General features: G+C 40.7%; 1 protein-coding gene across 1 annotated transcript; it reads left to right on the top strand.

Moving 5' to 3' along the window:
• The first annotated feature begins 224 nt into the window (after positions 1-224).
• On the top strand, positions 225-13,337 carry rad23aa (RAD23 homolog A, nucleotide excision repair protein a). Its single transcript, XM_077558030.1, has 9 exons — positions 225-517; positions 1,314-1,475; positions 2,488-2,705; positions 3,363-3,406; positions 4,825-4,952; positions 7,158-7,245; positions 9,964-10,094; positions 11,382-11,543; positions 11,633-13,337. Exons 1-9 carry the CDS (start codon positions 452-454, stop codon positions 11,744-11,746), a joined length of 1,113 nt encoding a protein of 370 aa, XP_077414156.1. The 5' UTR covers positions 225-451; the 3' UTR covers positions 11,747-13,337.
• Positions 13,338-14,130: the final 793 nt, after the last annotated feature.

Raw genomic sequence — 14,130 nt, 5'->3', positions numbered from 1 at the left:
AGTATCAAAACCTTTTATGAGCGTAGTTAATACCATTTTTTTAACGTGTTTTTTATATGACGTTTTTTTATTTTATTTACTTTTCTATTTTCAACCAGCTTTTTTAAAGCGTACTTAAATACAGAATGTGAGCACTTTTGCCACCTAGGTGAAATTATGTCATTCAATACAGTGTGTACATAGCCTAACATAAAACTAGGGAGAGGTGAATGGTGCCGCCCAAGTCGCGCAGCACTGAACGAGATCTCGCACGTTCGACCGGGTTCTGCTTCTGACCGCACCACCAACTTGTCACCAAAGATGGCGATTTGCTGAGTGCTCATGGATACACTCATTTTACAGCTAGCCGTCATTCTACCAGAAGCGTCAACTGTAAAGACAAATTAAGCGTTAACCGAGCCGATACTTGATCGTTGGAGGAACAGCGGGAACAACGTTGGCCACTGCCACCATGCAAATCACACTAAAAACGCTGCAACAGCAGACCATTCAAATTGAGATAGATCCCGAACAAACGGTGAGTAGCCTTGGAGCTAACTTGCTAACTTTAGCTACACTGCTCGCTGGCAAAATTACTTGATTTGAGCGCAGGTTAAGCCCCGAGATTCTGTTTGGATTTATTGTAACGTGTTGAAAGTTGAGATTCACGGGTAACCGTTGACATTTGTTCGTTTAAGACCGTCTTGGTACCCCACATGCTGCTCCGGGGTGAGAACAACGCGAACCCTCACTTGTTAGCCTTAGCCAACTAGCTAGCCGAAAAGCCAGTTAAATAAAAAAAAGTCTGCCCAACGGGAAGGCTGACGTTTTGAGCACGTGCTGTCAGAAACGTTGGCTATTTACGGCTCTACGTTTGTGTTTGTTGTGCTAAATAATAATAAAGTGGCTGAGTAAATCACATGTTTACAATGTTGATGCTAACGCTAATGACGCTGCTAATTGCTGTTAGCCGTACTGGTGTCGCAACATTATAAAGTAGCAGGCTAAATTTATTAGCATGGTCACAGACCTCATACGCAGCCTTGAAAGGCCAACGCCAACAACTTGGGGAGACACTTCACCCGCACTTCCCATGCATATGGAAGATATGGTGCATTAGTCTTATTTTACATTTGCTGTGCAGCTTTACTTTCACGTCTGTATCTGATTCCCTGATATGTTTCATAGAGTCGACAGTTGGTCCTGTTTGAAATGTTCAACTGTTGTGATTGAGCTCAAATTTCAGACACAGTTGTGCGTAGCGTCAGCAAGTTGGAAGCCTTTGCTCTTGCATGCCACGGGTAATTTAGTCGGTTTTTGTCTTCTTTTATTAGGTGAAGGCCTTAAAAGAGAAGATAGAGGCAGAGAGAGGAAAAGACAATTTCCCTGTGTCTGGACAGAAGCTGATATATGCTGGAAAAATTCTTCAAGATGATACGCAAATTAAGGACTATAAAATTGATGAGAAAAATTTTGTTGTAGTTATGGTGTCCAAGGTGAGTCATTTAACTTGCGTTCTGTGGACTACATACAAATGCAATATCTTAGGTCTTGGGAGATGCAATGCAAGTGCTGTATCAAAAATGTTGTTTTACTTTCTCAGTAAAATAAATTTGTGTCTAATTGATGTAATGTATAATTTATGGCTGGTTTTATACTTAGCCAAATTTTCTTTCCCATAGTAAATCAGTTTCCAGTCTGGTTGTTACACACTCCAAATGTTTTTGAATTGTATAATCTCAAGAGCATCCGATTTATGAGGTTCCACTATACAAACAAGGGGTGTTTTTGATATTTTGTTGCTTCAGTTAGCTACATAAAAGTAGCAACAACACGTTTTAGTAGGATACAGTGCAATTCTACAGAACTGCAACAATAAACATAAAGTCAAACTAATACTTCTCTTGATAGTGCCAATTAAAACAGATCCTAATTATATTTGTTAGGGTTTTTTTTTTTACACAGTGCTTGCATTTGAACTGCTGAGTGTGCAGATGTACCTAGGGCTTGGTGATATGGCCCAAAAATAAAATAATTTTTTTTCCCTTTTTTTCAGTCATTCAGGACAATTACGATTTTATTTTAATCTAATAAACCCAACACATGTTTATTTAAAAGTTTCATTTATTCACAAACAATTCCTGTGCAAAATGTTCAGACAACAATAATGCATACTATATTTATTGTAAATTATTTTTAACATAAACTTAACATTCATAGTTTGAAAATTTTAAACTCACAATAACATCTGGATGTAACACGATTTATGAACAACAGCTTTTAATCCAGAAGACAAAATTTGATTTCCTGATTTAGCAAATTTTCAATGATACGATTTTCAAAATTATGAGTAATCAAATTAATTAGATTTATTGCCCAGCCCTAGGTATACCTAAAATGAATTTACACATATGCGTAAAAGTGTTAGTGTACCATTTGCTACAATGTGTAACTTAATTGAAAGTCTCACAGAAAACTTTTGATTTTTGTTTAACATGATGAACAAAGGCTAAGACTGCAACTGCTTCCGCGGCACCTCCTGCTTCAGAAGCACCCAAACCCCCTGCCCAGGATTCTGGTTCCACATCAACATCAGTCCCCACTTCAACCTCCACCTCCACCTCAACCCCAGCTCCAACCTCAACCCCCGGAGCTGTCCTTACACCCCCTGAGGAGGTCAAGGAAGAGCCAAGTGTTACAGCAACAGAAACCCCACAACCAGCCAGGTACCGGATGTCATGACAATAGTTGTTAGTTGTTGTTTTTTTACCACTGCCCATTCATGATGCCATTTTCCCAGCTGTTTCCTGTGTCACTGTTGAAATGGGACTGTCCAAATTCAACCCATGAATTTCTGCTTCATGGTATTAATAAGGGTGGGATCACAGCAGTGTGTGTTAAGGGATGATGCTTACTTCTCACTTTTTGTTGTATTGAAAGTTATTGACGTTGTCCGACAATTATCGTATACATCACACCAGACACTGATTAGCTGATATCCCCACACATGTAATTACCTGTTTGTGGAAAGCCTATTTGAGCATAACACAGGTCTTTTTTTGTGGTGTCTCCGATGTGCCAATTTTGCAGAAACTTAATGTGAAATAAATACATCATAATAATTCTGTTAGTCTAGCGATACTACCGCGAGATATTACCCATTTGTTGACGTATGCACCATCTGGCTCAGTCGAATGAGAATTCATTTCTTTTAATTTGGAAAGGAAAATGTAGAACTGCATTTGGCATGGTTTCCCTTCATGCCAGTACACTGCATCTACCTCTTTGTATTGCTACATGGTATATAAATATTCAGTTTTTAATGGAAGTGGATGTCAAGATGCATAATATTTAAATGCTTTCCTCTTAACTGTGCTTTGTAGTTCCAGTGGAGGGAGCCAGGGTTTGGATGCCTCTTCTGCACTGGGTATGTCATCACACTCAATCATTGCCACACTTACATTATATAAAGTTGGCAAGAGATATTGCTGGGTAACTCGAGATGTTGTTATTGCTTACTTTGCCAACGTTAACGATAGTACGCGATACAGCAATTTATACGATAATCAATTTGTTGGGGATGAACATCTACATGACCATTTCAGTGTAATTAAAAAAAAAAACTGAAAAATGTCGCTAAACATGTATAACAATTTAATAATTTAACTAGTTGAATACAAAAATACACTTTCCAGTCCAATGAAAAGCTGTTTATAGAATCTATATTCCCACACCAATCACTGTATGTTGTGCATGTGCATTTAATGATTTAAAATATTTAAGTGGACTTATGCCTCCGAATGCACGCACAGAGGAGCAGCCTGGTAAGTTGCGAGTCTCCTATTGTTTCTCTCAAGTCAACAATAGAAAGTAAAGCTTGTCTTATCAATGCAATGGATTTAGATTTGACATGTAGTTAAAGTTTGACTAAATTAACTGCCTGTCGACTCTGTTCACCATATTACATTTTATTTTGTTACCAATCATCTTAAAAACGTTCATTTTCCAAGCACGAAACAAAGTAACGATTGGTTAAAATTTTGACTGTCTTTATATTAAATTACATTCAATATATTCTTGTATACTGTATACATGTAATAACAGACTAAGTTGCCCAAATAGTGTGTTGTATCATTATCTATTATTATTACTGTTTGTCTTTAATTCAAATTGGTTGTCTTAAAAAAAGGGTTATCTACAAGATTCACCGTAGGTTTTAAAGCTTCCTGCTGTACAAAAAAATGGGCTAAGAAAAGCTCATACTTGATTGATTTGTTGAGTTTGGTGTTATTTATTTCAATGTCTATTCACATGACTACAGCATTATTTTCTTTTTCTGCCAGACATGCTTAGGATTAAAACGACAGCACCAGAATCCATTTCTAAAATTAGTACTTAGACTTGTTCATCATATGTCAGACACATACATTGTATGGCAGATGCTGTTGCCATTTGTCAGGGACATTACAGGCTGCAGAGTAATACATATCCTACCTATATTTAACAGTAACAAAACGTGTCTCTATTGTGAGGTCCTGTTTGGGAACAGGGATTCCTGTTGGGCCACTCACAGATTATGCACATGCCTTTGTCATTCTGCTATTTAAGACCGCTGTATCTTTGTTACTTGTTGACATTCAGCTGTGGGAAAAAAAAACATCAAATGGGACTAGGCTCCTCATTTTAATTATCTTCTTCTTTTCCGCCTCAAAAACATTTTGTTCACAATAAAGGTGACTACGTATCAGATGGTAGAATAGGAAAAAATACATTTATAGCATTCCTTAAGATTTGCCAATATTGAACAACATGATAACCAGTGTTATGTCTGTGTTCTGTTTTCAGTGACTGGAGCAGAGTATGAAGCAATGCTTAAAGAGATCATGTCTATGGGCTATGAGAGAGAGAGAGTGGTGGCAGCACTACGGGCCAGCTTCAACAACCCACACAGAGCTGTGGAGTACCTTCTCACTGTGAGTTTTACTCTTCCTGGCTCAAATTGAGGCAGAGGGGGTACCATCCCGACCATGCGCCATGACGTGCATCTCTGTAAATTCAACAGGACTCACTTCCTTTTACAGGCAACATACAGTACTTTAAGTTAAAAGTTCCAATAAGAATATGACTACTATCATGTCAAAGCATTAAGTTATTAAAACTATACCCACACACAAATCATTTGGTCCCAGTCTAAACAGTAACAATTTACACATGTGGTATAGAGTAAAATATTCTGATTACACGTAAATGTTCTATAAAGAGTGTAAAATTTACTGTAGTCCTAAATATATGTAAGACTGGTTTCCGCTAAGAATTTTGTCAAGAGTGGCGGTCGACGGGTGGGTGGGAGTTTTGATTTATAAGATGTCTGGCGTTAACAAAGCCCGGAATACCGACTAACAATTAACCATCGGTCGACTTGGTGGGGGTTTATAATGTAGCCCATACACAAAGCGCACGATGCATGTTTGCTAAAATAAACGGAAGCATGCATGCTAAAACATACAATAGCTTGCATGCAGAAGCAGCACAATAGGAGCAAAACAGTGAGTTTGGTTGTACTTTATTCAACAATTTAACAATGTACTCACTTTACTTTTTGATCAGTCTTCATCCACAAATCCATCAAAGTCCTCACCTTCTGTATCCGAATTGAACAGCTGAGCAATTTCTCCATCAAACATGCTAGGTGGCCCCATTTGAGGAAGCAGAGTCTGAGGACTCTGAGGTGGGCTCTCCTATCTTTGGGGTCGAAGTCACTGAGGTGGTTGGAAAGCTTCTCTGTGGCCCAGAGTTCCTAAAGGCTCTGGATGTTGTTGGGCTGTTGTGGTTGATACGACCTCTACAGCATCGTGTGGATATCTGGGACAGTGCCTCTGGATTGGCAGACTGGGATGGTGGTCCCCCTTTTTAAGAAGGAGGACAGGAGGGTGTGTTCCAACTAAAGAGGGATCACACTCCTCAGCCTAGAGAGGAAAGGAGGGGAGGGTCTGTCGGGAAGTTGAATCTCGGATTCAGGAGTTTCAACAAAATATCAAAAACACCCCTCGTGTGTATAGTGGTTTTCGTCTCGGCCGTGGAACAGTGGACCAGCTCTACACCCTCGGCAGGGTCCTCGAGGGTGCATGGGAGTTCGCCCAACCAGTCTACATGTGTTTTGTAGATTTGGAGAAGGTGTTCGACCGTGTCCCTCGGGGAGCCCTGTGGGGGGTGCTTAGGGAGTACGGGTTACCGAGCCCCTTGATACGAGCTGTTCGGCCCCTATACGACTGATGTCAGAGGTTGGCCCGCATTAAGTAAGTCGCGGTAAGTCAGATTTGTTTCCAGTGATTGTTGGACTTCGTCAAGGTTGCCCTTTATCACCGATTCTGTTCATAACTTTTATGGACAGAATTTCTAGGCGCAGCCGATGCGTTGAGGGAGTCCAGTTTGGTGGTCTCAGTATTGCATCTGATGTGGTGCTGTTGGCTTCATCAGGCTGTGATCTCCATCTCTCGTGACCGAAAGAACAAGATAAGATCCCGGATACAAACGGACGAAATTAGTTTCCTCCGCAGGGTGTCCCTTAGAGATAGGGTGAGAAGCTCAGTCATCCGGGAGGGACTCTTGAGTAGAGCCACTGCTCCTCCGCGTTGAGAGGAGCCAGTTGAGGTGGCTCGGTTCATGCCTCCTGGACGCCTCCCTGGAGAGGTGTTCCGGGCCTGTCCCACTGGCGAGAGGCCCCGGGGGCGACCCAGGAGACGCTGGAGAGACTATGTCTCTCGGCTGGCCTGGGAACGCCTTGGGATGCCTTCGGAGGAGCTGGTTGAAGTGGCTAGGGACAGGGAAGTCTGGGCTTCCCTGCTAAAGCTGCTGCCCCCGTGACCCGACCTTGGATAAGCGTCAGGAGATGGATGGGTGAATACAAATGCACACTGCATTTTTCTGATTTGTATTTACCCAAAATTTTGAAAAGTATATATGATTTCCTTCACAATTATGTGCTACTTTGTGTTATGAAGCCTCATTAAAAACATTAAAAAAAAAAAATTGGTTGTAAGGTGGCAAAATGTGAAAAAGCTATGAATGAGAAGGAATTAATCCTTTTCAAGGCGCTGTACCAAAACATGGTTTGGTTAAACTCACATTATTGTATTCTTTACAACTTGCATCGAGTAAAGTGATGTATGTATTTCCAGGGTCTCCCAAGCAGCCCAATCCAGGACACAAATCCCCCGGCGCAAACGCCAGCATCTGGACCTACAGAAGCCCCATCTCTAGCAGAAGGTGTAGTATTTGGATATTTTCATGATGGATGGAGAATACACTTACAGTATCTGGTGCATGATAATGCTCATCTAAAGCTGGGCTGGCCAATAAGCACACATAACAGGGATGTGATTTTTCCGTTAATTCGCGGAATTCCGCTTTTTTTATCTCCAAAAATAAAAATTTAAAATTTCCGATTTCGTCTCTACAGCATTCCATTTTAGTGTTTCCGTAACTGAAATGAAACGGATCTTGCTATTGGCTGAAGTAAAACCGATCTTGCGATTGGCTGAAGTCTCCGTGTTGACCAATAAACGCGCTTGTTATAAAGGCATAGGAGTATGCCATTGTTCATTTCTCACACGTTTTTGCCGGGTGTTTAAAGAAAGATGTCCGTGATCGAACGCAAAGATGCTCCGCGAGTTAAGGAAATCGACAAGATCGTAAAAAACAAGTTTCGATGGGACTGGTTAGAGAAGGATATATCTACAAATGTTGGAAAGAAGACTGTGACAAATTTGTTCAGTGACTTTATTCGGAAGATCGATCGTGCCGGGAAAGCGCTTTGCATTTGGTGCCATGATACCATTGACTATGGTGGGAGAGGTTTCAAAGCTCTTGAAAGTCACGCAAAGAGCAAAATACATGTGAAAGAACTCCAGTCAAGAACAACAAATTATTCCATCGCTGGAAGTTTCGGTGCCCAAACGAAAACTCCAAAACTTTACGGCCTCCATCCCTTATTGACATCACAATCGGAAGCGGTAATAGAGAGACGTGATCCACCCCAACGACCTGTACCAGTTGCTGATAGTCGTGAATTTTGAGGTAGGTGGTAAACTTTTCAAATTAATTTGACAGTTTCCCCCTTTTTTTCGAAAATATTATAACGTAATAATGATCATGTTTGCACTTTTCAGGTTTCAATATGTTGATATGCGGCCCCCACACCCCCGGCTAAATTTTCAGATAATTTCACTTTGGTCAAATCACATCCCTGCACATAAGTCATCCTCATCCAGTCCTCTCACTACCTAGCTCTCTTTTGCATGTTTCGACAAATTCCTCCTTCATTGTTTGGCTTTTTAGCCCGTACACTGTAAGTTAATACGAGTACTTTCTAAATTTGAAAACTCTACTTTTCTGCCTAACCTTTCAAAGTGAGCAACTTGTGCTTGCAAAGTTCAGTCCCCTTTGGAAATTCCTGGTTGATGTTTGCATCGAGTGACGTGTTCCAGTGCCACGGAAGACTTGAAACCTAATTATAACGTAAAACTGAAGGCAAAATGGCTTGCAATTACTTCCAACAAGAACTGTTTGATATTCAAATTTTGAGTGCAAACTTGGGAAGCAAACGCTACTCAATGCTTTTTCCTTTATTTACGTCACATTGCATGTGTGTTAGATGAATGTACGTAGTACCTCGTAGACAAAGGGTGACCAAGTCCGGTCCTCGAGACTGCCTATCCAGCCTGTTTTCCATGGTTCACCCCTCCAACGCACCTGACTCAAATGATCAGCCCATCAGCAAGCTCTACAGAAGCCTGATAATAATCCTTACTTGATTCAGGTGTGTTGGAGGATGGAGCCATAAAAAAAATTGGCTGGATAAGGGGCTCTTGAGGAATGAACCTTGGCACCTGTGTTAAATGAACGTTATCCGTTCCATCACAGTGTTCAAACAAGCTCTTACAGATACTGCACTTGCTCAGTGTAATAGCTCCGTGCAACAGCATGCCCATATTTGGAAAGTGCTGACGTAGCAGCCTATCAGGAAGTTAAAAAGTCGGGCTTTCCCCACTGGTTTACACAAGTAGATCACACCTTGACAAAACTGCTTTTTTTCCCCATTGTTGTAAATGAACTGTATTTATCCATGCTTCCTCCATTGTCCACCTGTACCGTACTTGTCCGCAGTAAATGGCTTGGCCAGTGCCTCTCTTCTTGCAAACCCTTTCTGACGTCACGGCGATGCCGCTCTAGAATAAGATATCCTCTTTCAAGGTGACTTCCTGTCGTGGCAGACGTTCCCCAGGCACGCGCCGCCACTCAGCAGTGCTCCATTTCAGATTGTTTATCAATTATGGCAGTTTTCCTTTCCATGCACAAATAAGATCCGGAAGTGTCACAAAGTCTGGTTAACTAGTTTTCTAGTCATGGAAAACTGCAAAAAATGAGAACAAAAAATAATGTCCTTGAAACTCTGAGTCAACTGCTAAAGCTACTTCTCTTTGAGTGCCTTTCTTTTCAGTCCTTCAAAGTTACCTTTAGTTCGGATATCCTGTTGAGTTTACCACACCGAAAATATTAAAAATAAATATTGGTAACACGTGTAGAATAGCAGGTTGGGCATTACTTTTATTTTTTATTTTTATTTTTTTTCCGCAGAGACAACTAAATGAGTGTATAGTATGCAGCTAGATCAGGACTGAAACCTTGAGCAGAAACCATTTTTTTTTGTTTTGGGCAGCTAGTTTGAGCATTGGACTGTGAATGAGGCTGTAGTAAAGTACTTCTGGTTCCGAAGACATGGAAGTTCTGTGGAAGGAAACATAATCAGACTAAGCTGTCGATTTTGTTTATTGAAAAATGTTGGTATTTTGTCGGTCTGTTGCATCTGATGGAAACAAACGTACAAAATGAGTGGCACACGTCAGTATATTCACAGTATTAGCCTGTAGTGATGTTTTTAATTCCAACCGTAGAATAATGACGTGTATTTTTGTACATCATCAGGAGAGAACCCCCTTGCGTTCCTGCGGACTCAGCCACAGTTTCTTCACATGAGGCAGGCTATCCAGCAGAATCCAGCCATGCTTCCAGCTCTTCTCCAACAGCTTGGCAGGGAGAACCCCCAACTCTTGCAGGTATTGCACATATGCATGACTCTTACATATGTGTCCTGTTCCAACTTCTGTTATATTTAATACAGTGCATGTTGCCGTGAGTGTTGTGTTCAATTTGGGCAGGAGTAAATTGATTCAGTTTTCTCATCGGTGAAGAATACTCATGAGAGAAGCACATTTGACATGGGGTTGGTCATCACAAGCGTTCCCCAATTTTCCCATCAATCTCAGCAAATGTCCCCATATTTCTTGATAATTCAATCCATCCATGTACAAGTGTGATCAAGCCTTCAGGTTCTGACATTAATTGAGAAGCCAACTCAAGAATTTTTTATATTGCTGCTTTTTAGTCATATTCCACAAATGCAATATTAATCAGAATACCGTGTTAAACTTGTGGGGCTCCATAGAACATACCATTGTAGAGAACATTTTTGGGCTGACTTCCCCTTTAAGCTTTTTTGAGTGGTGGCCCCGTCAGAAGCGAAAGTGGCTCTGTCTATTCATGGTAAAATTTATAAAATAAATAAAATCATATTTAGCATCTTGATACAACTGTACAGTTTCATTATGGTGAGTGACATTTGTAATTGCACTTATTCGACATACTTTAAAAAAGACCATACTTAGCAACAATAAAACAACCAAACTTTAGCTGATGAATTGGTAGCTAGTTAATCGGATCTTCAAAGTTGAGGCCAATTTCCAGTGGTCTTTCAACAGTTCCTGAAAGTTTAGGGTCAATGTATTTTTCCTAAGATACTGGTTGCTATGGACCTTTGAAGGATGCTTAAAGTTTTGGCACATAAAGTGTTTTTCTCAAAACAAAGGTATTTCAAGTTGGCAACATTAAAATTGCAGTAACTTGTTCAGTTTTTGAGGTACGTCCATGTATTATACCATTTGAATGGGATGTAAGTGTATGAATATCTCAATTTGCAACTTTTGGACTCTTTTCGCCAGGACCTGTCACATCTAGTTTGCAGTGATGTAGAACTGCACTGAATCGTAATTGCAGCTATATCTTATTTTTTGGTAAAAATTCGATCAGAATGAGTCAGTACATTTCTACACCATTCCAAATTACAACCACTCAACGCAATCTCTTTTCCCAAATCAGCTCACCCATGACACATCAGTAAGAATCATGCAAGCCAAACTATATATTTTTTGTATAAAGAACATAAGTATCTTAATACTAACATATAATGCAAATAAAGCCATAGACAGGTTAACAGAAATGAGGATACAATAGATGTTACAGATTTATAAACCTGTCGTTGGTGTCTTATTTTTTCCCCTTTTCAGCAAATCAGTCAGCACCAGGAGCTGTTCATCCAGATGTTGAATGAGCCTGTGGGCGAGGGTGGCGAGGCGCCAGAGGTTGGCGACATAGGGGCAGCGGGTGAGGAGGGTGCGCCTGTCAACTATATCCAAGTCACACCTCAGGAGAAGGAAGCCATTGAAAGGGTGAGTGAGTGCCCGTTAGTGATGTCACACGTTCTTAAATGTGGAAGGTTTTCCTAAATGCTTCTTCTATCTCTCTTGGCACCCGCCAGCTAAAAGCACTGGGCTTCCCTGAGGCGCTCGTCATCCAGGCCTACTTTGCCTGCGAGAAGAACGAGAACCTGGCCGCCAACTTTCTCCTCAACCAGGGCCTGGAAGACGACTGAAGAGCTGAGAGGCCGTCTCAGCCTTCCTGCTCCTTCCCTCCCACCCCTCCCCTCTTCAAAGACTGCATCCCCCAATTTACTGTACAGCCACCAACCTCAGCTCCATTCAACAGGAGGAGGGAGGGGAGAGCCAGAAGGGGGCGGGGTGGGATAGGATGGGGTCGTGTTCTGACTAAACAAAATGGAGGTTTTGTGCAGGAAGGTCAGACTTAACGATACGCTAGCTCATGGAAGGTCGTGTGAAAGAGAGTGGACAAGTCCACGTAAATTCCAATGGAATGTGTGGGCTTTGTTTAGGGGACAGCCACAATTTGATTTTAGATGCGCTTTGAGAACACTTAAAAGGGGGGCTGAAGTTGCTGCGCTAAGTGTGTGTGTGTGCGTGTGCTTGTCTGCGCGCGTGTGTGTGTGTGTATGTATACACACGTCTGCGTGCCTGTGCAGATGTGATACAAATACGCTGACGTAATCAGTTTGCATTGCCTAAGTTTGTTAATGCTGTAGCTGAGCACATTCGTCCCTTCTACAACATGATCAGCATATGTTAGCACCACGTTTGTTTCAACACAAACTGGTCTTTCACTATTTGGTCTTCCCTTGTATGTCACCTTTTGTTTGTTCATACCGGCCAGAAAGACAGCAGCCAATCAGAAACACTCTTCTTTATGTCGATGTAGCTCATGCTAGCTATGCTGGTTCACACCATAATCCAGGAAAACCTACTCTGCAATTTACAAAGTGGAGGAACAAATTGCTCTATCATTTTTGTTGACAACGTGGCACAATAAAAACATGAGGCTGCTGTTTTACTGCAGCTCTTAAAATTTACGCTGCAATTTTTAAAGAATGATTAACAGTTGCTTTGAAACATACCCCCCCCCCCCCATAGTTAACAGAAGAGACCATTTAAATCAATTTCAATCAACTGATCCCTTTCTATTAGTTTACCAGGGGTACATGGCATTTCAAAATGAATTATGAAACATTAACTAAAGCTATTAAGAGTGAAGGACCAGTAAGTTCTGTAACATGCAACACTAAAGGATTTAATGCTACCCTCAATGTCTCATTATTGTAATAATGTTATTTAGGTAAACATTTATTCTGTACCAAAGGTTAATTACTAATCATGTGCATTTATCTTAGTCATGTTTTATTTGGTAAGTTCTCTTTTTGAACAAAATTAAATAAAGAGATAAATTATAGGATTGGTTTCAAGTTGGCTCTGTCTGGAGTAAAGTAGTATAAGTCTGTATACATTTAAATCTTAAACCTCAACGTTCTTCCTGAGGAGGCATCAACTACTAAGAGAACAGTCCACTGTAGTGTCGTCATACTGTCCCGTCCAGCTGGAATTGCTGTAAAACAGTTGTGCCTCATGCCACCTAAAAAAAAACAGGTTGTGGAGTGAGAATACGTGGCGCTTTCATTTGTTTCTTAATGTTGAATACATTGTATTGGATAAGAACAGCAAATGTTGACGATGTGATTCTGTACGTGTGAGGGCGGTTTGTGCTTGACTGTTTTTGCAGCAACAACAATGATCTTGGACTATGCTGTGCTACATTAAATATCAACAGTCTTTCAGGTATTTGTGTCTGTGTGGATCACTTGATTTCATATTTAAAGGTCCCAATCCCACTCACGATTGGATAAATACATTGGGCCGCTCAAATCGGAATAGCTATGTCTTGTTCTCAACCCTTTAAAAAAATGGTTAAAGCTATTGACTACGACAAAAAAACAGCTTCATAGGTCTAAAAATGCTATCTTTAAAATAGGAAGCATTCAACTTTTTGTATAGTCGGTAGTACACAGTTGAGTAAAATCACAAAATAAATATTTTTTAATAACCATGGCAAATATTGATGGCTCTACAAGATAAAATAAATAGATGACTTTTTCAGCTCACCTTTCATATTAAGTTAAGTAATGCTCAAGCATAATGCATACATTGGAAGCCAAACGGAGCAGTGCAATATGCATTTATCAGACTTGATTGCTCTACTAAAATCCTTCTTTTAAAAAATGTAGTTTTTAATCATTTATGTAGCAACCAATATGTGGCTCATTTCTTAACTTAACCCACACCAAAATTCTTTACAATAACATGTAGACACACTAGTCTAAACAGTATTCTGATTTGTATTGCGCTTGTCGAATAGGAATTAAGCAGCAGGATCGAACCTTTTTTTTTTAAAGCCATTTCAGGAGTTTTGCTATGGGGTAGATGCCACGGACTTCCGACTTCCGGGTTTTACACATCTGGCCACTGCTGCCCGCGTTCCAACACTAGCACCCCCATCCCTGCGCCCCCAACAGCGCGCTGCCGCTCTTCGGCGTCTCGACTATCTGAAATGCTTCAGACATTGAGACAGACACTA

Source organism: Vanacampus margaritifer, chromosome 2 (genome assembly GCF_051991255.1).
Source record: "Vanacampus margaritifer isolate UIUO_Vmar chromosome 2, RoL_Vmar_1.0, whole genome shotgun sequence".
NCBI classification, from domain to species: domain Eukaryota; kingdom Metazoa; phylum Chordata; class Actinopteri; order Syngnathiformes; family Syngnathidae; genus Vanacampus; species Vanacampus margaritifer.
Note: the sequence above shows the minus strand (reverse complement) of the source record. Positions and strands in the feature narration are given on the sequence as shown.

What these genes read in the sequence shown, in the direction of transcription:
- rad23aa (XM_077558030.1), top strand. Translation starts at nt 452, where the DNA reads ATGCAAATCACACTAAAAACGCTGCAACAGCAGACCATTCAAATTGAG. An exon ending in AGATAGATCCCGAACAAACG is followed by an intron (nt 518 to 1,313) that starts GTGAGTAGCCTT and finishes TTCTTTTATTAG; the next exon opens with GTGAAGGCCTTAAAAGAGAA. An exon ending in GAAACCCCACAACCAGCCAG is followed by an intron (nt 2,706 to 3,362) that starts GTACCGGATGTC and finishes TGTGCTTTGTAG; the next exon opens with TTCCAGTGGAGGGAGCCAGG.